The sequence below is a fragment of the Chelonia mydas genome, chromosome 1 (genome assembly GCF_015237465.2).
Source record: "Chelonia mydas isolate rCheMyd1 chromosome 1, rCheMyd1.pri.v2, whole genome shotgun sequence".
NCBI classification, from domain to species: Eukaryota; Metazoa; Chordata; order Testudines; family Cheloniidae; genus Chelonia; species Chelonia mydas.
Genome location: NC_057849.1, coordinates 204,191,951 through 204,218,988, shown reverse-complemented (window position 1 = coordinate 204,218,988; position 27,038 = coordinate 204,191,951). Strand labels below are relative to the sequence as shown.

General features: G+C 42.0%; 1 protein-coding gene across 1 annotated transcript in view; it reads left to right on the top strand.

Moving 5' to 3' along the window:
- Positions 1-27,038, top strand: part of TBX15 (T-box transcription factor 15) — a 134,089-nt gene that overhangs the window by 57,662 nt on the left and 49,389 nt on the right. The window contains exon 2 of the mRNA XM_007067870.4: positions 25,462-25,675. Within this exon, the coding sequence (XP_007067932.3) occupies positions 25,462-25,675 (214 nt within the window). The remainder of the gene's footprint in view (positions 1-25,461; positions 25,676-27,038) is intronic.

Sequence of the window (27,038 nt, the reverse complement as noted above, 5' to 3'; positions counted from 1 at the left end):
AACACCCAGAAAACAGTCAATAACAGTTGAGTAGGGCCAGTAATTTGACATTGCTTGGGCAAAGACTGTTCAGGGCCTGGAATGCCTCAATTTGCCCTCTGCTATAGTATTGCATGGCTAGATACTAAAGCTATCTGGCCCTTTTGGTTAATCTTGGTTCACCTAGTGCTACCTATGAAGTTCATCATAGCACCTGGGAGTGGATCATTTTGATTTGAGCAATTCCCTCAAGTATGGGTCTGTTTCGATTTAGCCAGGAGTTGCTTGGCTGTTCCATTCAGGCCAGTTCTAGCATGATGCAGTAGGGGCATTGGGAAGTTCTACTTGCAGTTGTTTGAGTGCACTGTGACTTACAGATACCATGGAAGATAATGTATATGAGTATCTTTGCACTTGTGCATACTTAGCCCCTGCCCAAATCCCCCAAATCATGAGCTATTTCTGCAATACATTAATAGGTAAGAAATAACTATAGCTGACTGAAAAATACAATTTTATTTCAAATTTTCTGTGAAAATTTTTGAACAAAATTGTTTGGGTTGAATTTTTGTGTGGAAATAAAACTGGATTTTTGGACCAGTTCTAACTACAAGTGAGTGATAGACAGGGATGATAGCACATGATTTCTGCTTTCTTGATTCCTGTGCTACCAATTAGACCATACAGCTTTATAAAGTCTGAAAGCCTTTTTGATTCTTGGTCAATGGTGAACTTTGTTGATCTTTTGACTGATGTGTATGGTTATGGGCTGTACTGTGTTTCTTGCCTCAAATTTTTCATATTTCTGGGGTTTTAGTTTGAAGCGCTTCCCCACACGTTTGAAACAAAAGTCTGTGTAGTATGTAGGAGCACACAGGCAAACATAAGGAAGACACATGCAGTAAGTCACCAGGAGTGCATGGACAATTTGAGGTTTGTGAAGGAAATAAAATACGAAATAGCAGTGACACTGCCAAAGATATGTAATAAAACCTTAAAAATAGTGAACTAAAACCTCAGCCCCATGGAAGCTGCTTTGCACTGGTCCAGTGGCTCAAAGCAGCAATAAAGCAAGCTTCCTTTACATATGGAGGTATATACGCACTAGTTCCTGGGCAGATGAGCACTGTGCCACCGTTGCTGTGAGGGTGAACCAGTCATACAAGGTCCCTCTGGAAAGTGCCTGTATGCTATTTACAATTCTGTGTGTGTGTGTTTGTGATGGATGGGACAGCACTAATGTTCTCAGCATGAATACTTCTGTGTTTGGAGTTATTGCTAAGCTCATAATCAGGGCTCAGGCCTTTGCTGTGCTTGGTCTGCTATGTGCAGAAGTGTTGGGGGACCCACAAAGGGAATCCCGGGGGCCTGTTAACTTCAGTGTTAATGGGGGCAACTAGATAGTTATTAATTTGTGTTTAAAGAAATTGTCTTATTTAATGAAAAAAATCATAAATTGAATGTTGGAAGGAAATCAAGCGCAAAAATCAAGAAATGCTGGGTAAAGGTTTGCAAGCTCCATCTCAGTTCTGCCCCCTTGTGTTTGTGCATCAGAGTATAATCTGTAATCACTGCACATTATTTGTCACTTAGTACAAAGTGAAATGACTTTTACAACTTTACATGAAGTACTGCTCTTTATTTGCAATTGTTGTTATTTCAAAGTGGTATAAGCTAAATTGAAAAAAGACACTCAGTGTGGAATAAGAGTGTCTACATGGGGAGTTATGCAGGTATAACTATAGGGGTATAATTATGCTGGTAAATTTCCCCATGTAGACAAGCCTTGAGATGATTCTGGTCAGCATGGTAGGCTGCAGTCACAGCACACCAGCAGCCTAACAGTTATCTAGTTGTTTGTAGGGATCACAGCAAAGGAGAGTTTTAAGGAGGGTTTTGAGTGTGGATAATGAGGTAGCTTTACGGAAGCTTATGGGGGTACTCCCCATGCATGAGGGATGGAATGAGAGTTCTAGTTCAAAAATTTAACAAGTGGATGCTGAAGACTGGCATCATTAGCCAGTTGGAGGTGGGAGCTGACTTCTCAGTAGCATATTGAGAGATAGTAGGTGTGGTGGGGCTAGGAGGGACGGGACTTGAAAGAGAAGACAAGTAGCTTTTGTTTGATGTTATGATGGCAGGCAAAAAAAGGGGTGACATGGTCAAAGTGACAAGACCGGAAGCTTATCTTTGGAGCAATGTTTGAATGGCTATGAGCAGGGCAAGAATGCATTTCTCGAAGTCAGAGAAGAGGATACTGCAGTTGTCAAACATGAGTATTGCCAATTCACACAAATTTGGCCCCTGTGCAGCTAGTGTCATGATGATGTGGAAACCTACAGCCTCCGTGTGATGTTTGAGATACAATGCTCTCTAGAGTAGTGGATGGTGTAGTGAATTACACACACAGCGTGCCTGAGATCCACTGGCTAGTATTAACATTTCTGTGCCTTTCATAAGCCCTTATTATGGGCCATGGCCTCATGGGCCATGGCCTCATACCCCAGGGAATCACTATGAGTCACATATTTCATAGATGAGATAATTAGTAGTTTGTAGAAAGTTACATCAAGCAGAGCTAGGAAGAGAACCCAGGGCTCTAACATAACAGAGCTGAGTCGCCTACCTTGCCACACCGTCTTTCAAAACAGCCATCAGATTATGTGCTTGTGTAACCCACTAACAGGGGCTCTGTGCCATCCTCTAGCAGGTAGTCCACATATGCTGGTTTTAAAGTCTGTTACTGTGGGCATGCTACGTGAGCTCATTCTCTAGGTTAAGCAGTAGAGATTCATCCAGAGATTCCTGGTTCAGTCCTAACTGATAATCAGAATAGGGATGTTGGTACATTTGGCTATGTTGCCTGTAACTACTAGACCACAATCTGTTCCCAGACCCAGCAATAGAAACCAAAAATCTTCCATTGTTGTCTCACAAATACTTGTCTAACCCACTGCAATGTGTGTGTTGTGTTTCCTTGCGTTGGCTGGTCTGCATAGAGGGTATCAGCCTGCTTTCCACCTGCTGCTCTTACCCATGAGCTATTCCTATATCTGAGGAGGTCTAGGCTGTGGATCTAAAGATATGTATACAAATTCGTGTAGGGATCCTGCAGTAATTGTTAGAATCATTTTATATTGTAAAACATTGTATTTAGAGGTAAATTTGGATGTTGTGCTAATTGTTTTACTGCTGCATTTTTATTATTTGTATTTGGTTAATGGGAGCTGTCCCTTTTAAGGATAGGCAGTGGCAGATTTAGAGTGTTTGAGATTGTGAGCTCTGTATGGGAGATGTTCTCTATATTACATCCAGAGCCTGGAAGCCCATACCTGTGAAAGCTCCAAAAAGGTCAGAACTTGATTTAATCAGTTTCTTTACAGAAACCAATTCTCCTTCTCTAAGGGGTTGTTAGCATTTATGGGGATTGGATGCCGCATGGCAGTGCTTATCAGCTCAGAGTCTATTGCAAATAGGTGACAGTCTGAATCCTGCCCTGCTCAGCAGGGATTGCCAGCTGTTCACATCTAATGGATGGTTGGTGGCCCCTATTTGAGATGGGTCTCAGTTCTAGGTCCCACATCACAGACTGACCACTGTGCCTTGCATTAGAGTGTCGTCTCTTCAGGGCAGGGACTGTCTCTGACTGGGTGTTTGTTCTGAGTCTAGCCTGATGGCCCCCTGATCCCAGGCAGATGCTCTAGTTAGAGCTCCTGCAGCAGGGGCCAGAATTGCCATACCCACTAGAAATGTGTGGGAACTGGCATCACTGCAGTTGTTACCCACACACTGGGGATGAGTAGGAGGAATTAATAAATCAGCAGACAGACCAAAAAGTGATTAAAACTTTTTTTAAAAAATCAGGATTTTCAGGACAATCACATGATTTTCTAGGGTCTGATCCATGAGGTTTGAACTTTGGGTTGGTGGTACTATTGCATTTAACCCAGCTCTGTGACCCTGTTGTTTTTCTCCATCCACCATTGCGGACGGTTCTTATCACTCTTTGTGACTTAGAAGTGATTTTTCTAAGGATAAGTCATCTAGCTTCAGTTCAAACTAACCTCAGAGTTATGAACTACCTCAGGAATGGAGGTTGTTCGTAGCTCTGAAATGTTCGTAACTCTGAACAAAATGTTAGGGTGGTTCTTTCAAAAGTTTACAACTGAATATTGACTTAATGCAGCTTTCAAACTTTACTATGCAGAAGAAAAATGCTTCTTTCCCTTTATTTATTTTAGTAGTTTGCATTTAACACAGTATTGTACTGTACTTGCTTTTTTGTGTGTGTGTGTGTCTCTGGTGCTGCCTGATTGCATACTTCCGGTTCAATCAGCATAGCTCAATTGACCTGAGCCAATTTATACCATCTGGTATAAGATCTGGTCCAGTAAAAGTCCAGGGACTGAAGAGACTTGCATGAGACTGAAGTATGCAAGTTATGTCAAAGCCAGGCAGGAGTATTTTAGTTCTGAAGATGAGTTTCAACATATTGACTCTCAGCCTGGCAATATTTTCTCACAACTCCTCATGGGCCAATCTGCAACAGGCCCTCCATGGGGGCAGTGTGGAGTCACACTACCTGAGAGGAGGTCCAGGAGTGATCTATCTCAAGAGGTCTAATCTCTCCCTGAGCTTCCTGGCATACATGGGGACTGCACAAACTCCACCTTCCCTAAGGAGGGTGATGCAGCCAGCTCCCACGGGTATATCCATGCAGTTCTACTGTGTGGTGTGGATAAAAAGTGGGACCATAGCCTTGTCTCTCCCCACTTGGGGTGATTTGCGACCATGGGACATTAGGCGCAAGCCACCCCTGTGGTCTCCTCAGTACTGGCACCGCTATTGTGCTACGTCGTTGTGTGAGGGAAAATAAGGAAGTGGTGGCGAAAGCTCTTTTCTCCCCTACTCCTCCATGCCAGGATCAGTGGCACTTTCACGTTTGGGGGGGAGCGTGAACTTGGGCTGGAATAGCTCCTAATGCAGTTTTGGTGCATGATGGTTTCAAATTCTGATTTGTAGAAGTTTCATGGCGAGAGAGGAGGCTGAAAAAACTACAAACAAAACAATCCCATAGCTCAGTGGTCCCCACCGCGGTGCCATGGCGCCCGCCGGGGCATTTTTGTGAGGCCGCAGGACACTGCACCGCTGAAATGCTGCCACAGTCTTCTGGGAATAGCAATACACTATTCCCACACAAAGGTTGGGGACCACTGCCAGAGCTCAATGGCAGGAGCAGCTGCCTCATGGCATTGCCTGGCATACACTCTCCCTTTTCCAGGTGCAGCTGACAGTAGAATGTAATATAATTTGTTTAGGCGCATGGCATAATGGGAGCAACATGATCCTGTAGGGAGAGGAGGAGCACAGTGCACCATGTTATGTGGAAGAAGGAAATGCTTTGTTTTCCCAGGACTGAGAGGAATGTTGTCATATTCCTTCCTGGGGGAGGGGAGTGCTTTACAGCATGTTGCCCCATGGGGGAAATGGAGTGCTGTGCTACCTTTTGTCTGCAGGGGAGGGGAGTCCTGCATGGCACTTTGTTGTGCTGAGCAATGCCGTGGTATGGTGTGTGGGGAAGGAAGGTGGGCGGTGCATTGCATGTTGTCACTTGCAATAGTGGAGCGCTGCATGGTGCATTGACCATGTAACTCTTTTGCACGCATATCTGCTCCAAGAGCTTGTCTTCACTTCAATTTCTGACCTCAGAATAGCGAACGTTTTTGCAAAGGCAAGTCTGGAAAGTTGATACCCATTTGTTCAAAGCTACAGGTGTTCGTAGGTTACTCTAGGCCAGGGGTCATCAGTTATTTTTTGGCCAAGGTATAGTCAATGTCCAGACTCCAGAGAAAATAATTTAAAAAATAACAATAATGATAATAATAAGTAAATAAAAAAGATTTCACGGTCTGTTCAAAAGTGTCTGGTGTTCTGGATTTGGCCTGCAATCCACCTATTGGCTACCCTTGCTCTAGGCTGATTCCTTGTGTCTTGGCCTTTACAGTGGTATTAACTACTTTGAGTAAATTGGCAATCAGTTAACTTGAGGTAAAAAAATCTCTACTGAAGACAAGCCCTAACCACCGGACTCAGGGATATTCTGATGTGGGTCTTTCTCACTCTCCTGTTTAATCTGTTCCACTTTAAATAAATAATTAAATGTTAAGTGAGTCAGAGTGAGTCTGGCTCTGTAGCCCAGCGGTTGGGACACTCATGTGAGAGGTGGGAAACTCCAGTTCAGATTCCTTCTCACAGGCGGGGGTGGCAGGGCAGGAGTTGAAGCAGAGTTTCCCACATAGTAGCATAAGCACTGGGCTAAAGGTAGGAAGGGAGACCGTCTACTCCCTCAGATGTTTTGTGTGGAGTTGCTCTGAGCATGCCTACTGGAGCAGGCTCTGCAAATGAAATAAGTGGGGAAATGCGCGTCTTCCTCCGGTTTGTGGATTGCGCTGGGTTTTAGGTGTGAGCTAGGCATCTGAAGCCTGCTTGAGGCAGCTGTGTGCATGCCCAGAGGTAGAAACATAGGCACCTAGGGGACTTTTACAGAAAAAAATTGGGTGACAAGTGAGTTTAGGCACCTACAGGGCTTGGTGGCAGCTAAACAATGATTTTTGTGGCTCACAGTGGTGCCTAAATCTGGGTTTTAGGCACCTAAGTCTCTTTGTAGATCTGGGCCTTAGGCTTTCACTGCCCCAGATCCCCATCTGTCAAATGGGGACACCAGCACTGTCCTGGGGTAATAGCACTGTCTTACTTCAGAGGGGTGCTGTAAGGGTAACACATTACAGATTGTGAGCCCCCCACATTACTATGTAGGTACCCGAGATTAATCTTCATTTAAAAAAATCTATTTAACAACACATTTCATGTTAACGAGTATTTTCAATTAAATGCCATAGCTTTGTGTGGTGGTGGTGAGATGGGAATGGAGGGTAATGCATGGCAGTGGGATGGATTAATGTTATAGTGAAATATATGGGGCTGTTTTAGTAGAATTTGGTTCCTTTGGGCCACAGACTACACATAGCTCTTGCTAAAGGGACTGTCTTCTGGGTAAATATTACAGCCTTTAGGAGTAAAAGAAGCCCGTGCCTGTAAACCCTTCACACAATCCTAGCCTCCCTCCTCTCTCAGCCCATCCGCACCTTTACTTAACCTCTGCTTTCTTCTTGCTTTCCTCCCTTCTCTTCCCTTCCTTCTCTTTGTCCCCCCCCGCCCCCCCGTCCCTCCCCATCCCCCAGTCTTCCACAATAAGCTTCCCTGAAAAGCAATCCAGCTGCTTCTCAGACCCTGCTGAGCTCTGCAGATGGGCTGAGAGGGGGAGTAACAGATTCCCTTTGAAGCATCACTGTGGAAGTTCACAATGGGACTTCGAAGGGAAATTACTGCCTCCCCCTGCAGCCTGGCTGTGGGGCTCAGCTGCCCTACAGAAATGGCTGGGATGCTTTTCACTTCAAACTGACTGACTGACTGTACAAGAGGAAATGGAAGGGTAGCAGGAGGGTAGTTAGAGGGAAAGTGGAAAGACAGGGAGAAAAGAGAGGCACTGACATTTTGAACCTGTTTTTTGACCACTGTGAGGTAAGGGCTGGCCGCTTTTCTATCAGATCAGTACAGACCTCTGGCACTTTACACTATTAGAAAGGAAGGACTGAAATGGCTTTTGAGCTACAAATTGTAGCTGACAGGATAGCTGGGATAATGGAGGATGGGAAGAGGAAGAAGAGGTCCAAATATCCAGTTTCAAGAGCTAAGTTAATTACTATTAGATTGAGCATGCCTCCTTAATTTATTCCAAGTCCCAGTAAGGGGTGCCTTAGTTGGCTATTGGTGCACTTGGCCTTTGGCCCCATTCCTCACAACAACCCTGGGATATGCACCAGTACTTGACTATATTTTGCCTTCCTGCTGTTTTGTCAGGCATTCTGATTGTCTAGAAAGATTAATCTGCTACAGTGTCTGGGATGGATGAGGTGGAACATCTGTGTATCCACAAATTGTATATTTCCTGTACTAAATCATCACTGGCACAGGTAGTGCTGTTACATGACCTGATCCAAAATCCACTGATGTCAATGGGAATCTTTCTGTCCGTGGGCTCTGGATCAGACCCATAGTCAATACATTGTACTTTGCAGCAAGCTGGATCTAAACTCTGTGATGCGGCTTCCTGATTTCTTTGGCAGACAGGAAATTTTTGTGGCACCTTCCCTTAAATTAAAAAGTTATTTATTTAAATATAAAAATTAATAATTCAGTGAGTGCAGTAGCCACTGAGAGAATGAGTTTAATATTACATTCCATTTATTTTACGCTTTCTTATATTTTCAGTTTTCATTATGCCACAGATTTTTGTAGAAATAAGTTGTAAATTTTTAACTGTGAGAGTAATTAACCATTGGAACAATTTACTAAGGATTGTGGTGTATTCTCCACCACTGACAATTTTAAAATCAAGATTGGATGTTTTTCTAAAATATCTGCTCTAAAATATTATTTTGGGGAAGTTGTGTGGCCTGTGTTATACAGGAGATGAGACCAGATTATCACAGTGGTCCCTCCTGGCCTTGGAATCTATGAATCATAGAATTTGTCAATGGGTAAGCTGTAGGTTTTGGCAGCTGAGTAGAGGGGAAATGGGGGTTTTGACACCTAGGAAAATATGGAAGGCATTTAGGGATCGTGAGATAAATATATGATCTGTGCCTGCTAAAATGATCAACAGTGAAGGGTTAAGTATGTTGCCACTGAAATTGTCGTCTTTAGATTGCAGAGTTGCCTCCCTGCTGAGATAAGTGGGGCAATTCATATCTCTCAGAACTAATGTTTCAGGCTGTCTGTAGTCTCAGGAAGTCAACATTACATTGGTTTTCTCAGTTCACATTCTGAAGGTTTTTTTGCAACTTAAAACCTGGATACTAAAGCAGAAACTCATGGTGAGGGAGATTCCTCACCAGTATCTGTGGCAAGAAATCATGGAATAATTGGCTCCTTTGCTATAGTTAAGACTGAAATAGATTCATAGATATTAACGTCAGAAGGGACCATTATGATCATCTAGTCTGACCTCCTGCACAATGCAGGCCACAGAATCTCACCCACCCACTCCTGCAATAAACCTCTCACCTATGTCTGAGCTATTGAAGTCCTCAAATCATGGTTTAAAGACTTCAAAGAGCAGAGAATCCTCCAGGAAGTGACACGTGCCCCATGCTACAGAGGAAGGCAAAAAACCCGCAGGGCCTCTTCCAATCTGCCCTGGAGGAAAATTCCTTCCCAACCCCAAATATGGCGATCAGCTAACCGCTGAGCACATGGGCAAGATTCACCAGCCAGATACTACAGAAAATTCTTTCCTGGGTAACTCAGATCCCAACCCATCTAACATCCCATCACAGGCCATTGGGCCTATTTACCATGAATATTTAAAGATCAATTAATTGCCAAAATCATGTTATCCCATCATACCATAAATATAGAGTTCCTGTTATAACCCTGTTTTCAGATACTTATATGATTTCTACGTGTTTACCTTTTAATCTGAAAACTATCATGCTTGGTCTCTATCCCAAAAGGAATTCTTCTGAAATGTTTGAACGTTATTATGTCTTTGAGTTATGACAGAATGGAACAAAACCACTTTTCCTATTGCCATAAATAAAATGACTTTTTCGGCAGGGTGAAGAGGGTGCAAAACCAGCTAAATTGGAACATTGAAGTCAGTCACGGGCATAATTCTCCATGTGGAGCACATGCTTTTCAAAGTTTAAAAAAATGGGTTGTGAAATAGCCTAGTTATGAATGTTTGAAAGTGGACAGCTGTGCATGTATGTAGAAAATGTATGTCCCTGTGTGTGACATAGCTTGGATCCTAAAAGTGCCTACGCCACTCCCCCCTCCCCCGTAAATCAATAGCATGTAATACACTGACTTCAACAGCTATGGGATTAGGCCCTTAGTAATGTGCCACTTTCATAACTTTAACATTGCCAGATTGATTGGCTATGTACAAGCTACAGTTTAGGTTGGTATAAGTTATGTCGCTCAGGGGTGTGAGTAAGCCACTCCCCTGAGCGATGTAAGTTACACCAACCTAAACGCCAGTGTGGACAGCGCTATGTCGGCAGGAGAGCTTCCACCACTGCTCGCGGGGGCTGGTGTAATTAAGTCGACAGGAGAGCGCTCTCTCTTCGGTTTGGAACTTCTGCATTAGCAGCGGTACAGCGGTGCAGCAGCATTGGTGCCGCTGTGCCGTGGTGAGCTGTGTAGTGTCGTCAGACCCATTGTTTTCAGATGTACCTTGTAATTTAAGGTTTGGTGAGATCTACCAAATGAGATGGTTTGATATTTCTGATGTCAGTAATTTGGGATTTATGCGAATGCAAGCTTTCTGAATTAAGCACCTTTGAGAATATGCCAGAGTTAAAGATTCATAACTTCTAAAATTAGGACACTTCTTTTCTTAACACATACCTTGATGTTTAGCATTGGATGACAGCCATAAAATAAAAACTGTTTTTTGAAGTTTCTAGCATCTATAGATGTGAAGCTATGCAAGCACAAACTTTCTGAATCAATTTCTAATGCTATAGGACTTGGACATTTAGGCCTGATTCTCCATTTAGATGCACCATTTTTATGCCAGTATCGCTCTGCTGGCACAGAGCTGGTGTAACAAAGTGGAAAATCAGTCTAGCACACAGAGGGGGTGTATATAGCCTGTATATAGTATGTACATGAGACTGCAGCTATGGCTGAAGAGGAATGTACAAAGTCTGATCACCTGTGGGTAATTGTGAATAGATATAGAGGTAGTGTGTCAGGGCAGAATAGAACATAGGTGTTTGAATGGATTTCTTTGTGTGTGACACTGAATATCAGGACAAGAGCAAAGATTTCTTTCGATGAAGGGAAAAGGTTTGGGACCTCTTCAGTGCCTGTGTGATTGGAATGTGTGAGTCTGTAAATATGAAAGGAACTTGCAGGTTCATTTGGTTCAGCTTGTGATTGCCAGGACGTTTGAAAATGTGTGTATGAGTGTGCGTGCTCCTCCTGTTTGACTAGTAATGTATACAGATAGGGGACAACTGTATGTGTGTTTATCTTTGGGCCAAATCTTCAGCTGGTGTGAGTCAGGGTAGCTCAGTCAAAATCAACAGAATTACACCAGCTGAGGATCTGGCTGATGGAATCTGTGCGTGATTGCATGTGGGTGTACGGCTGTCTGGGATCGTGACTGGCACACTGTGTAAGGATGCTGCTTTGGAAACTTGAACCGAAAATAGCTTGTAATGCAAGAGAGAGAAAGCCAAGCCACAAATAACCATCCGTGCAACCATGAGGTTTTCTGTTAAAGAAAAAGAAAATGCTCACTAAGACTGGTTCACCTCTCTGTTACATTAGCTCTGTGATGGTGTTACTCCATTGAAATCTACAGGGGGCTCTGGGTGCTTAGAACTTTGGAAAACCAGACCACTTATTTCATTGTTTAAACATGCATTTAGGAGCCTACCTTTAAGCACACATTTTTAAAAAGGTCTTGGCCTTAGCATCCCTCTTCAATGCTTATACTCTTCAAATATCTATATATGGTTATCTTGTGCACCTGTGCATCACTATACATATATAGTTCTTCTAAAATCTTTTCCCATAAATCAATCCATCTAGCTCTTTAAGTATTTTTTCCTCTAGTTTGAACTCCTTCCAGGTTTCTCCTACATCTTTCGGCTACTGAAATGCTCCAGCTGAACACAATATTCCAGCTCCCCTCTCTCCAGGCCTAACTAGAGAAGGACAGTTCCTACTATAGGCTAGTGTGAATTAACAATCTGCTCTGAGCATGGGGTAATGTGTTGTTGTGCTGTCCTGGAGTAATCCAGGAGGTAGGTTGTGACATACTGAGTCAAGCACTCCTTTCTGGCTCTCTGCTGCTCAGGGGAGGGAATAAATAGGTATAGACTCAGTGCAGTATATGTCTGTCGAGGTGCTGGCTCAGCTACGCTGCCTGGCATGTAGGGAGCAGGGATGAAGCCAAGGAGCGACCTATTCCTACCTCTCCACCCACTTAAAGGGGAACATAGTGGCTCTACAGAGCCTGTTTCCCCTCCTGCACCATGAGTGAAGGTAGTCAGCTCAAGGTAGCAAGGGGGCTTGGCTTCCTACACCCTATAGGAGAGCTGCCTTACTGGTCTGGCTTCAGATTAGCCACTGCCTCTGTTTCCGCTCAATTACAGGGACCTGTCAATTGCCCACACACACCTAACTTTCCCAGGAACGAGTCTCTGCCACACACAGAGTCTTTCAGGTCCTTCTTCCAGGGCAGTGTTTGGTTAATTCAAACAAAACAAAGTAAGACAAACTCACAATCAGTGCAGGCTGCCAGTTCAGCCTTCCTTCTCTCCCTTCTCTCTTCTCCCTTCTCTCTCTCTTTGCTCCACCCATTTGATGATGATTCTCCATTTACAATTACACGTTGAGACCTATCAGTTAGCCATCTTTTAATCGATGTAATGTGTGCCTTGTTAATTTGATATCTTGCTAGTTTTTTGATCAAATGTTGTGCTTTACCAAGTCAAATGCCTTACAGAAGTCTGTCTATTACATCAACACTATTATGTTTATCAATCAAACTTGTAATTTCATAAAATAATGAAATTGAGTTAGATTGACAGGATCTGTTTTCCATAAGCTCCCGTTGATTAACATTAATTACATTACCCTTCGTTATTTAAATGAATCCCGTGTGAACTGCTTCATTTTCTGCCTTAGGTCAATGTCAACCTCACAGGCTTATTATTATCCAGGTCATCCTGTTCGCTCTTTTTTAATATTGATACAACATTAGCTTTCTTCCTGTCTTCTGGAACTTCTCCAGTCTTCCAAGACCTATTGAAAATCAGCATTAATGTTCCAGTGACCTCAGTCAGCTCTTTTAAAACTCTTGGATGTAAGTTATCCAGACATGCTGATATAAAACTTTCTAACTTTATTAGCTGCTGTTTCACAGCCTCATGAGTTACTATTGGAATGTAAAGAGTATGATCATTGTCATATAATATGATTACATCTTCTGGCTTTTCCCCAAATATAGAACAGAAATATTTATTGAACACTTCTGCCTTTTCTGCATTATTGATAATTCTACCATTTCCATCTAGTAATTGACCAGTACCATGTTAGGTTTCTTTTTTTTTCTTAAAATATACTTTTAAAAACTCTTTTATTGTCCTTAACTCTACTGGACATATGTTTTTCCTTTTATCCTTTTGTTTCCTTTGTCAATTTTTTACAATTCCTAGCTTGTGATTTATATTCATTACTATCCCCTTTAGTTTGTGACACTGTTCTGTCTCACACAGTAATGCAGGCTTTGTTTCAAATAAAGTTTTGTGTGGTTCTTGGGGGCTAGAAGTTAAAAAGGAAATCTCTATTTCATACAAAGTTTTCTGGTCAGCTGTGTCATTCAACCATAGATACCTTATTATATGGCCAGACACTAGTAGTACAAATGATCCAGTTTGGGTACAAGGCATTAATCTATACAAGTCTCTGAAGAAAGCAATAAATTTGCCACTCAGGAAAAAATACTTGAGGATGGTTATAGACAGTTCAATTAAAATTTCTGCTCACTATGCAAAAAAGAGGTTAAAAAACAAACAAAAAGTTAAATTGCATAAGGAAATGGAATAGAAAATACTAATGAAAATATAATTCCACTACATATATCAATGGTACACACTCATCTTGAATGTTGAGTACAGTTCCAGGAACCCAATTTTTTTAAAATGAAAGACGTTCAGAGACAGATGATAAAAATAATTTGAGGAATGGAAGAGCTTCCATCTGAAGAAAGACTGAAAGGACTGGAACTGGAGGTGAGAGAAATTCAGAATTTCAATCCCATGGGAAATTCTGACATTTCCACATGTTTTCATCCCAAATCTGGATGAAAAGTTGAAATTTTGAAAATTTCCACAGAATGGAAATAAAAAAAAACAACCAGTTCAGAAATGCCAAAATAAACATTGCAATTTTGAGAGAAATGAAATATTTTGACATTCTGAAATTGAAACATTTTGTTTTGGTTTGTTGAACTGACCTGCATTGTTTTTGTTACTAGTTATTAAACTGCATTTCCCATTGTGGCACGTTGCCTAATAGGAGTTCTAGTTCAGGAGCCTGAGTCAGACTCCCTGGCCAGACTATATCTCCCATGATGCATCATGTGGCTTAGTCAGAAGATAGCACTGCATTATGGGATCCAAGTGCACAGGGAGAAATGGGAGTCCAAACTACAATTTCCATAAGGCAGTGTGCTGATAGGGAAATGCAGTTTATTATTTTGCTGAACTTATCTGAAACTAAAATTTTGGGATCAGTTAATCAAAACAAAATATTCCAATTCAGGTTGAATCAACCCAAAACAAAATATTTCATTTCAGCTTTCCTGACAAAAAAATTGAATTTTGGGGGGAAAATTTCTCACCCAAACTTTTGATTTTTGTGGAAACTTTTTTTTTTCCAGAAAATCATTCAAATGGAAAATTTCAAGCCAGGTCTTATTGGGATTGGTGAATTTATCCCATAGAAAAGGGATATGGTAGAGGTATCTAAAATAATGAAGAATACTGAGAAGGGAACAGTTGCTTATATTAATGTATTCTCATAATACAAGAACAAGAGGACATTCAAATTGAACTAAAAGGAACATTTAAACACATTTAAAAGTGAAAAAAGGAAATACTTTTTCCCCCCATTGTGTAATTACATTGTGGAACTCACTGGCACATGATGTCTTCGAGGCCAAGAGCTTAGCAGGACTCAAGAAAGGATTAGATATTCTTCGTTATAGTGACTGGCTCCCTAATACTTCTGGGTTATAGCCACAGCAAAAAGTGATGGTATAGGGAGACATATGTAATGCCCCTTGTTTGGAGTTCATAAATCACCACATTTCTGTGAACTGGGATTCATAAACATTTAAAATGACAATCTTTGATTTGTTTGTGTTGAAATTGTTTGATGGACTGTAGGTTCAGTTTGGCTATGGCTAATTTCGAGAACTTTAATCTCAGGGAGAGTATCACACATTTCTAGCATTATTCCTACGGTCAGTTTGTGGCAGTGAGATGATAGTTTTTCCTTTCTTCACCAATTTTTGTTTTTGCTGGTAGAGATAAGTGCAAGCTGAAGAATCCAGAAACAAACTGCCACAGAGGCTGTGATTAGGAAGGGTCAGCCATAAAGCTTGGACGTGGTTTAAAGCTGCACACTTTGCAGTTAGTGAGATCCAAAATTTTGGTTCAGACCAATCTCTAAATGTTTGTGGTGTGATTTTATCTATAAGTATAATCGTCCTATGTAAGAGCGACACCATAGGATGTATCCACCTGCCTCATCTTTTTTTTTTTTTTAGTTTTCCTTACCTTTCAGGTGTGTTCCCACTCTTTAATTTTTACATAGACTCTTGGACATTGGTAGAACAACTTCTTTGTAGTCTGTACAGCTGAGTATCCCGGTCAGGTTAAAGAGATCACTAATTGCATACCCTCCTCCTCTTTTATTTATGGGCCACTTTCTCCGTAGTACTTTTTATATTTGTAAAAACCCATAGCCTCTCTTTTGCTCTGCATTTGGTGGTGGATGTTGCCCTTTTCTTTTTTTGTGCAGCGTTAACTGATTTGTTATATTCTTGTCTGGTTCCCTCCTCCTTTTCCATTTCAGGTACAGGCTTTTTTAACCTCAGATATTTGAACAGTCTCTTTATAAGCCAATTTGATAATTTCTTGTCCTTCAGAGTCAGTGGAGCAATGCCAATTTACACGAACTGCGAATATGTCTCAGTGACTTTTAAGATGCTCCTGATTTCTTCCATTCTGGAAGTTTAGTTACACTTTGCTCACTAGTGGTCCATCCATTGAGATACTGAATATCCTCAGCCCCATTTTCTTCAGTGGAAGTTGAGGGTGCTCAGCAGCTGGAAGGATTGAAATATTTTAAATCACCAGGATTAGTTGCCCTGCAAGCTAATACTGAGGGCAGTTGTGGAGCACCAGGATATGCCGATAAAGGAGACTATAAAAGAGAGAAAGATACATAAATCCAGAGATGATAGTGTTGATATAATAGGCTCTTGTTTAACATCAGATTGATGGAATGGACGAATTTCTTGACTGTGACAGATAATCTTGGGTAAGGTCCAGACTGACTGGTTCGTGGGACTAAACCCTGCAAATAAATTCTGTTCTGAAACTTCACATACAACAGTCCTGGTCCCCTGCTTCACACCTGTGTAATATGCTTTGCAAGGAAGATTCCAATGGCTAGGTTTTCAAAAGAGCTCAGCATTCAGTAGCTCCCATTCTCAACCGGAGCAGCTCTAAATGGGAGCCGAGCTCTCTCGAAAATCTGGCCCCAAATTGTAATCTTCAAAATGTAAAAGCTTTCTTTACCTCCACACCGCTAGGTGGGACCTCAACACTGTTGAAGAAGAGGACTGATTGGGAGATAAAGAGCCACTTTAAAGTTTTAAGAACAGGAGTACTTGTGGCACCTTAGAGACTAACAAATTTATTAGAGCATAAGCTTTCGTGGGCTACAGCCCTCTTCATCGGATGCATAGAATGGAACATATAGTAAGAAGATATGTATATACATACAGAGAAGGTGGACTTTGCCATACAAACTGTAAGAGGCTAATTAATTAAGTTTTAGACTGTGAATATATACCCATATTCCTGGATGAAGCAAGAGTTAGCTTTCTGAGACAAACATATAGGGCCAAATACACTGGTAAACATCATCTGCTTTGCACTGCTCTACCAATTCAGAGGAGCAGTACATCCAATTCAACTTGTGGATTAAAATAGGTGTACAGCAACTTTGTGTTGTTGGAGCAGTGCCAAGCAGATGAAGCATACCAGTGAATCAGGCACATATTTTTAACTTCGATCGGACCCATGTTTCTTTACTGAGTCTTGTGTGGAATAAACCAAGGAGGAAGTAATGGAGCCTGGCAATAAGAAGTCCAGTGGATGTGAGACCCACATTTTGAACTAGAGTGACTGTTGTTTACTTTTTGTGTTTTCACTTTTAGATTCTCTTATTAATATTTCTGATGTGGCTATATGTAACCACTCAATTTGTCAAACATTCTAGGGCATATTTTCAGTCTTCTTTTTCTATTATTGATTAACATAGCAATGAGTTTTAGAGCATTTCAGTATCCCTACTGATGGGTATAGCCCTCATTAAGCATGCTTCTAAAACTTATTGAAGGATAAAAAGGATATCCTTGTGGTTAAGAAACTGGACCAAGGCTCATGAGCTCTGGATTGAAATCCTGACTCTGTCATAGATTTCATGGGTGACTTTGGGCAAGCTATTTAATCTGCCTGTGCTTCAGTCCCCATCTGTAAAATGGGATGATAATAATACTTACCTTTCTCCCACTTTTTGTCTGTCTCCTCTATTGAGCTTGTAAAGTCTGTCCCTATGGACCTAATTCTCATTTACGTTGAGATCTGCTCTGGCTGTGTAAAAGGTCTTAAAGTGGAAGGAAATTATTTTAAGGCCCCTTTCTGCTGCCAGAGTGTGTAAAGGGGCATTCGTAAATGAAAACCAGACCCTGTGTGTCTTTATATTGGCTAGCACAATAGGCCCAATATTATCTGGGGGCTGTAGGTGCTAGTGTAGTACATATAATACATATTGATAATAATGAATGTATTACAATTGGGACTGCACCCTTTTTATAATGTACCTCAAGTTTGAGAGAGCACAGTTAATACATTAGAATGAATGAATGAAAAATAGTTTTTCTGGTAAGACACTCTGGTACACCATGATAGACTGCTGTAGAATTATCTTCCAGCTGTATTTTATGTTTATGTGGCATTTGGCTACTGTGAAGGATACTTAGGGGGAGGTCTATGTGGTTGAGCTGCCACTATGTGGTTGCTATATCCTCCAGGCACTTAGCCTTCCTAGGTGTGTGACCTTTTGTATTTATGACCCCAATAACAAGGTCCTTTTATGCATGTCTGTTATATGTGATTGACTTTGTGGAGGCCCCTTGTGCTGACATTAGTTAATATGAAAGTGAGAGATCTAGAGAGAACCACAGGCTCTGTCTGTGTTCAGCAGCCTGAATAAGGAATTCCCTTTATAGTCATTTCAGCTGTGTTCTGTCTCTACCACAAGGGACACTATATGACTATATGTGACCTCACCCAAGTTTGTCATGTCTACGTGTGTGCAGGGTTTTGCGTGATCTATTTAGAGCATAGATTCTTATTGTTAGCAAATGTACTTTAAGAAGAGTAATGGCCACCTGTTGTACAAAATGTTCACAAAGCTTGCAAACAGAAATAAGCTGTGCAAATAAATAACTAAAACCTAACAGCTGCCACATTCTGGCCCAGAGAAACCGTCATTGCAGTGGAGTGGGAAGGAATCCACACTATGTATATATAAATACACAAACAGAGAGAGAGTGTGTGTTAAGGGTTGTAAAGTGTTCCTGGAGAAGTGGCATTATACACATGTAAGGTTTTTCTCTTTATTTTTAATATTGTGTAGTTTAGTATCTTGGGTTCTTTACAGTAAGGCATTTTTGAAGCCTAATATAATGAGTAATGCCTCCAAAATAGGTGACCAATAGGAGAACCCATTAGGAGATCTGAAGACAGTCATTGTGGACCAGTTCTGCCCTGAGTTACAGAAGTGCAAATCCCAGAACAAAGATTTATAGATTCATAGAGTTTAAAGTCCAGCAGGGGCCATTAGGTCATCCAGTCTGACCTCCTGTATATCATAATCCATTACACATCACTTACCCCTATATTGAGCCCAGTAACTTGTGTTGTGGCTAAAGCATATCTTCCAGAAAGGCATCCAGTCTTAATCTGAAGACATCAAGAGATAGAAAATCCACCACTTCCCTTTGGAGTTTGTTCCAACGGTTAATCGCTCTCACTGTTAAAATGTATGGCTAATTTCTTATTTATATTTATCTGGTTTCAGCTGCCATCCCTTGGGTCTTATATGCCTTTTTCCCGCTAGATGAAAGAGCCCTTTAGTTCATTGTATTTTCTGCCCTTGAAGGTACTTACACTCTGTAATCAAATCACCTATCAATCTTCTTTTTGATAAGCTAAACAGACTGAGCTCTGTAAGTCTCTCACTATAAGACATTTTCTCCAGCCCATGAACCATTTTTGTGACTCTTTCCTACACCCTCTCCAATTTTTTCCAACATTCTTTTTAAAACATGGACATTAGTACTAGACACAGTATTCCAGAACTGGTCTCACCAATGCCATGTACAGAGGTAAAATCACCTCCCCTACTCCTACACACTACTCCTTTGTTTATGCTTGGGTACTTGAGAGTAATGCATTTTTTGAGTGCACGAATTGCACTACTTGAATGCAAGATTTGCCTTATACGACCACGGGTCATTTTTCTTAATGCTTGACTATAAGGCCCAATATTTCCATTGTATTCCAAGTACAAATAAAGCCCTGCTGAAAAACAATGTGTAGAATTAGTGAAAAAAGTCAGCACCTTTCATAGCTCTGATATGGCTTCATCTTCAGCACTGGGTTGCTGTGTGGTCACAAGTTGGCTGTTATGGAAAGGTAGGTTGTCTGTGTGGGGGACATTGGGCAACTGGGTTATAGAAAGCACTTGAAGATAGTAGGCTGTTGTGTTGTATAAAGTGGGACTCCAGGGCAAGTAGGGATATGCGGCTATGCTGCAGAAAGCAGGTCAGGGATGCTGCCCTGTTGTGCACCACATAATGCAGATGGTGGCATTGTGTTGTTGGGCTGTGGAAAGAGTGGATCACTGTTTGTCAGAGAGTGGAGCTGGATGGCAGGAGAGAGATCACTAGATCATTACCTGTTAGGTTCACTCCCTCTGGGGCACCTGGCATTGTCCACTGTCGGCAGACAGGATACAGGGCTAGATGGCCCTTTGGTCTGACCCAGTATGACCATTCTTATGGGCTTATGTTCTTATGTTATGTTAAATTCTGCTCTTGCTTACACCTATGGAAGGGATTGGAATATCAATAGATTTGCACAGTGAAACTGAGGCAGAATTTAGCCCTGGGTGGGGAAGACACTGGGCTTGTGTATAGTGGAAAATGGATAGGAGATACTGGGTTGTTGTTTCAGAAGGCAGATAGATAGATTTTAATTTTTTTAACTAAACAGTAGGGACAATGTCATATTTAACACCCATTTAAAAGCGATTTGTTACAGTAGGCATGCCCCTTAACCTCCATTAAGTGTCTATGTAACACTATTGGTCCACTAGGAGATGCTTGCCTTTGAAATGAGATGAGTTCTATGGTTGGGATGATAGTAACATTTTTTGTTGTATAATCAGTTCATTGGCAACAGGTTCTGGTGGCTCTCAGTTTGTAGCATTTTTGGGAAATGTGCACATTGGGCGTCACACTGCCTCTGAGAACAGTTTCAGTTCACAGTAGTGCACACAAAGCTCTGTAGAGCCCATAGACAAAAAATGGCATATATGCTGAAAACCATGGTGAAAGCCATAAGGAGGTTCAATTTGTTTGGAGGGAACAGGAAAAGGAGATCTAAAAAGGGATTATCGGTAAAGTTAACAAAACAACAATCATAACATCAAACAAACCATAATAGTTCCCTCTTGTCCCCCGGTCCCAGCCAGCCTTCCCAAGCACCAACATCCCTGAGGACTCACAAAGTGACCTCATGGTGTTGCTGATAGGCACAGGCACTATTAACCATTCCAGGAGTTCCCTTTTCCTTCTGGCCCAATGCTAGCAGACTGCTGGATATGTGATCAATGTGATATTCAGGGCCTTTCATGACAGTAAAAATCCATACAGTAGGGTAACAGAAAGAGGAGAACTTGTTATAAACACCAAGTCCAATAGACAGAAGGTCATTGCTTCAAGTCTAGGGATGTTTATTATGCATGTAAAAAAAGCCCAGGGCATCTTCTGAACCTAACTGTCAATATTGTTGCAAGATGTTCCTCACAAACAGCACCAGCTCTTCTTATGCAGGTCAGACACAGTCTCCATCATCTGAAATGGGATGAGCTCCCTGGTTCTACAGGCACTTTGTGATGTGGGGTAGCAGGTTGTGGACTCTTTATTCTCTTTTCCTTCTCTAGTCTCTCTGGAGAGAGAAGATTGCCTGGGCTGGCTGAAGGGACAGCATGTTCCTGTGGGAGGCGGGGACTTCTCTGCACAGAAAACAGAATGTCAACGTTTCCTTCCAGTTACATCACTACATATATCACAGCTGAGTTAAACAACAGAGAACAGCAGAGGGAAAGAGAATATATGAGGTACAGGCAAGAGAGAAAAGGGTTGTTTTTAGAAAATATTGGAGAATGGTGGGAAAGTCAACAACACAGGGGTACAGGAAGTTGTTCCAGTCAACAGGAGCCATAAAGAAGCTATGGGATTTTGGGAAGGGACATCCTGGTGGTAGATGTTTGACTGGAGGGAGTTCCTAGAGAAAAGTCCATAAAGTCAGCTGGTGCAAGTCCATGGTGGCTGTTAGAAACATGGAAGACAGATCTGAACTGAGCTCACCCTAAGTGAAAAGGGTAAGGATACTATATGAAAGGATTAAAATCCTCAATTGTCTCCATTCCCACCCTTACTAATGTCAGCAATGGAAGAGCTCAGTTTTGATGTGTCCTTTCTGAGGGACTATATCCTGTCCTGGAAGGAGGAGAGACTCCACCTAATAGGTCTGTAACCACTAAGAACCAAATGTACTTAGCAAATAGTATGAATTCCCACCCCCCACCCATCAGTGCTGTGTATGGCAGCAGGTAGCCAGCCTTCACATGATACCAATCACTATAGTGTTCCGTCCGTCACATGGAGTCACTTGCCTGTTTGTCCTGCACCTCCTCTGGATCTCAGATTAGGCACTTGGTGTTTTATAAGAAACAGTTCTTCCAGGGGACTCTGGCGGGGCCTTTCCCTGGGGGAGATAGAAGAAGTCATATGAAGCTTCTCTCACCTGGAAGCCTGTTTGTTAGTATCTCAGTCAGCAGCAGTAACTGGTGCCTGCCATTGCTCACCACTGAGCGTGCCCACAAACTTTTCTGCATCAGGAACCACTCCTTCCATAGCCAGAATCATAGGGCTTGATTCTCCCCACAGTTGCACTGGTGTAAACCAGAAGTAAATCTGTTGAATTCAAAGAGAAGAGAACCAAGCCCAGAAGATCAAAGTGTCAGAAGTGACTCAGGCGGTGTTGCTGCTATATTCCATTACAAACAAGTAGATGGGCCAAAATGATGTATGCTACTGCCAGCCGCTGGTCTCTGCAATGAATAACCCTATAGGGGCTGGAGGCAGCAGGTTCTTTCTGTTAGGACATAAAACTAAAAAGAGCAGGGCAAGCTGGCCATTCCTCTTTATGTATGATGACATTTTCAGACTCACTTGGGGACAGCAAAGTCCCTGATCCTCAGTATCCCAGTGCGTATCAAAGATAGCATGCTATGGTTTTGAAGTACTGCAGGATGCAGAGTAGGAAATCAATCACAGGAGCTGCCTTTGAGGTGCTGAATACCCGCAACTGATTTTGAATTCATTAGGACTGGAATGAACTCTGGATCTCAAAGGAGGTGCTCATCACTTCCCCAGATCAATCTTTTTTAAGGCTGACTCCAGATTGGAGGACTTGGCTCAGCAAAAATGAAGGAAAATGCTAAGTAAGTCCCAATGATTACAGAACAAAGAACTGACAATGCCAGTGAGCCCTCTTCACCCATCTCCCAAATTGAAAAACAAAACCAAACAAAAGGGTAATTTTCTGAACAATAGCATTTGCTGTTCTGAAGTCTAATATAGGGATAATCGCAGATCATGCTTCAGGGCACAAAAAAGTGATAGTCGTAGGGGTAAGGAAGGATTTGATTTTCCCATATGTCACATTGCACAGTTGGTCAGATATTGACACATAAGATATTGGCCACTGCTGAAGGCCTAATGGACTAACAGTTTGCACCTGGACAGTGAATTATAATAAAAGGATCTGATTCTTTTTTCACTTACATCATTGTCAAACAGGAGTAATTTTACTGGAGTTACTGGAGTTACATCAATGTAAAACGGGAGAGAGGAGGATCAGGCCCCAGATCTGTAGATCTCGGTAGCACACAGTTCCAGTCAACTCACTGAAATGCTGTTGACTCTAAGGCATCTGCTTAAAGCCAGAGATTGTCCAATGAGAAATCTCAGGGATGACTTATACTGAAAATTGCTCAGACTGAGGTTCAGAGCCAGGTTCACTCAGGATTGTTACAGAAGCAAAAGATTTGTGAATTACACCTTATTCTGTAAATTCATCAGCTAATAGGAGCTAAGCAGTTTGTGCCCATGTTATTGCTTTTAGGAGGTTTCCAAGAACACTTATGTGCTTCAGGAAGTGGTGTTGGGTGGTTCAGTAGGTGGCACTTTTCTCTCTGAGTCTTTACTGAACCAGTGCTTTTTGCCTTCAGATGTACTCTGCTGCTGATGGTATGTCTTTCAGACAAACTGTCCTGAGACTCTGACCACTTGTGATTATTAAAGATTCCACCACACTTTTTGCAATGGAAGAGATGCTAGCCCTGGTGCTAGCCCTCCCTATATGACCCCTTTGGGCAGTATTTCCTGTCTTAAACAGTATGTAATATTCCTGTACATAATTAAACAGTTGTCTTATTCTCCCATGGACATGGCTGCATTTGAGTGATTGGTGAGGTCATCCCTGGATGTAGTTTGTATACCAATTTTTTAAATTTGCAAAGCTCCTTGGAATCCTTTTCTCTGAAAGTCTCTGTGTATGCTTGTTATTTATCAATTGCACTTGATTATTTAATATTAATATTAGTAAGTAATTTGCCATAAAACCAACTTGTAAGGCAATCTCTATTTTAAAAACGTTATGAATTTCTTTCGATGTAAAGATGGTGTGAATACTGGTGCAAGGAATCACCACTGTTAAACATAATTTTAATTTACCCCAGTAGTCTCGTACTATACTGATTATTGTGCTTTTGCTTGTTAGTACAAAAGATATTTTCAGTATAGACATCTGGCTCAACATGCCAGATTTTCTTTTGGTTGATCTCAGTCCCAGCTCTCTTCTTTAGCTAGCCCCCTTTATCCCCTTCCTTCTCCACAAAGAGATCTTGGGTTCTCTTGAAATCCTTTATGCCATTTGTTTCAATTGCTTTCCCCTGATTCCATATGTTTACCATCCTTCCTCCTTGTCCTTTGGTAGCCTATAGCATTTTCCTCACCAAAAGCGGCATGGTTGTTTTCCCAGGAAATGTCATTGTTCCAAAAATTATATTATAGGAACATGGGCGCCAGGTTTGTATAATTTTTGTTGGTGCCCAGAACGGGTCCAAGTAGAGCCGTCCTGTCCATTGAACAGACTGGGGCAACTGCCCCGGGCCCCGTGCTTTGCGGGGCTCCGCGCTTCTGGGGGACGCAGGGTCCAGGGTGTCCTGGGGATTTAGCAGGGGCCCTGGTGCCAGCAGCAGTGAGTGACCCAGCCCCAGCCCACCCCGTTCTGCTCCACCCTCCCGCTCCCGGCGTTGCTCGGGGGAGGGTGTGGAAACCAGAAAGAGGCGGGCGGGGGCTTGAGGGAAGGGGTGGAATGGGGGAGAGGTGGGGTTGGAGCAGGGGTGGGAAGAGGTGGGGTGGGAGAAGGAGTGGAGTGGGGATGGGGCAGGGGTAGAGCAGGGGCAGGAAGAAGTGGGGCAGAGCTGCTGACAGCGCCAGGCCCCCCACTAGCCCCCAGACTGCTCTGGACCTTGCGTCCCCCTGAAGCGCAGGGCCCCCCAAAGCATAGGGCCCAGGACGGTAGCCCCGGTCCGTCCTATGGATCTGAAAATATAAGCCTCGACACTGGTGGAACCGGGCCCATGTTCCTGAATTATTGGTAGAGCACGGGCCCATATAACTAGCCGCCTATGTATAGGAACAAATAAAATACATTTCCAAAGTGGTGCTGCCAAAAAACAAAAACAAAAACCCCTTCATTATTTTTGATGACAAGGGTATTAAAAGGAAAAAAGTACTTTGTTTAAAAATAGCTAACTCTGCAATAGTAGTGTGGGATGATGTGCAATTAAATGGAATGTAGTTTTCCAGTGAGCCCATCTAACTGTTGGTTGAATTATTTTTTTCCTTTCTATTTTTAATCTATACATTGTGCTTCATTCTTGGCATCATGGTGATGTTTTATATTTTATGTTGTGGGCAATTTTATTCAGCTGTTTCTAAAACTTTACTAAAATGCTAGATGTCATGTTGGCAACAGAGATCCAGAAATCAGGTCATAAATCAGAACAATAAAAGGCCATTGCACCATCTCCAGAGGTTCTCACTGTTGGTTCTTTTCCTTCCTTCCCCCACTGGTGCAGCAGAACGGAGGTGTCTTACGTGGTGTATTTACTTTTCAGATTCAGAGCAGAGCACTGGGTCAGACACAGAGGTGTTGACTGAGAGAACATCCTGCTCATTTGGCTCCCACTCTGACCTCACATCTGGTGGCTCAGGTCCCCAGCCTCCTCCTCCATCATCCATGGAGGAGATCCAGGTAGAGCTGCAGTGTGCTGACCTCTGGAAAAGATTTCATGACATTGGGACAGAGATGATCATCACTAAAGCAGGCAGGTAAGATACTCCTGGCTTCTTGCCCAGTAAAAACAAACAGAAAGAGGATACACTTTTTAATATGGTTATGGCTGGGTTTTAAACTAATTTTCTTTCTTTAAAGAAGAATGAATACATGAATGAATTAGAAGAAGCAAACAGTTGTGGAAGTTATGTAGCTGTACCTCCTTGTGCTGTGATCTTGTCAGATCTCACAGGTTAAACAGGGCTGAGCCAGGTTACTGTTGAGAAAGGAGACCTCTAAAGGAAATTCATGCACTGCAAGATCAAGATATGGTTGATGCTGGTCTTCTTTCTGAGGAAATACTGAAAAAATGGCCATAGTGCTGTCTTTCAGATGAGATATACAATTGAAACCTGTGCCATTCATATTCTTTAAAGATCCCATAACACCCCAGGAGATTAGCTCTGTTAGTCCCAATTCTAGTGGAATTAACTCAGGTTTGTTCCAATCTAACATCTTCCTTCAGCTCCAGCTGGGTACATTCTTGACGTCCTCTGCTAACAGGTACATACATAGGATTTCTCACAGCTGTCATCTTCCACCCCAGAAGTAGCTGCATTTCCGTTGGGAGTATGGAGGAACCAGGAGTAATTTGGGATTTTTTTAAAAAAAGGCAGTTCATACTGTCACACCATCAGCCATAACTGAAGACATTTTCACTCACTGAAATAGTTAAAATTTTATATTAGCCAAAAATGAAAGCTGAGATTAGCTTTAACTTTTCTAGAGTTCTCAGATTTGAAGAGGGGAGGGAGAATTCCAACTCTATGTGCATTAATTTAATGCTGTATGTTTCAAACTATTGGTGTTTTAATTCCAATTAAGTGTGTTAAAAACAAATCAGCACCATGGACAGAGAAATGATAAAAGATGAGTGAGCCAGTTTGGCTAAAATATGAACTGCTCTGCCTCTTTTTCAAAAACGCAAATAGAACCTTTCTGAAGGTTTGAGGAAAATGATTAAAATATTTCTTAGTCTGGTCCTTTTAGGCTATTCTTGTGGGATGTTCACCATTGTTTTGTGGCTCCAGGAGGATCAGATAGCTTGGGAAAAGTTTGGAAATATCCATCCTTTGAAAACTTATGAGAACCAAACTGACTTTTGGGACCTCTTGAGGCTCTCTCATCACTAACTTGAGGTCCCCTCATCATTAGAGGATCATCAATACTCTTTGTGTTGTTATTCTTTCAGACTGCAGTACATGCCCTCCTATCACAAATAGAAGAGGAGGGGTGACAGGAATAACTTAATAATAATACTTGCTCTTATATAATATTTTCCATCTATAGATCTCAAACCTTGCAGTGGCTGGGATTATGGCACAATTTCCTTCTGCAGTTGTTTGCAGGAGTCACCTA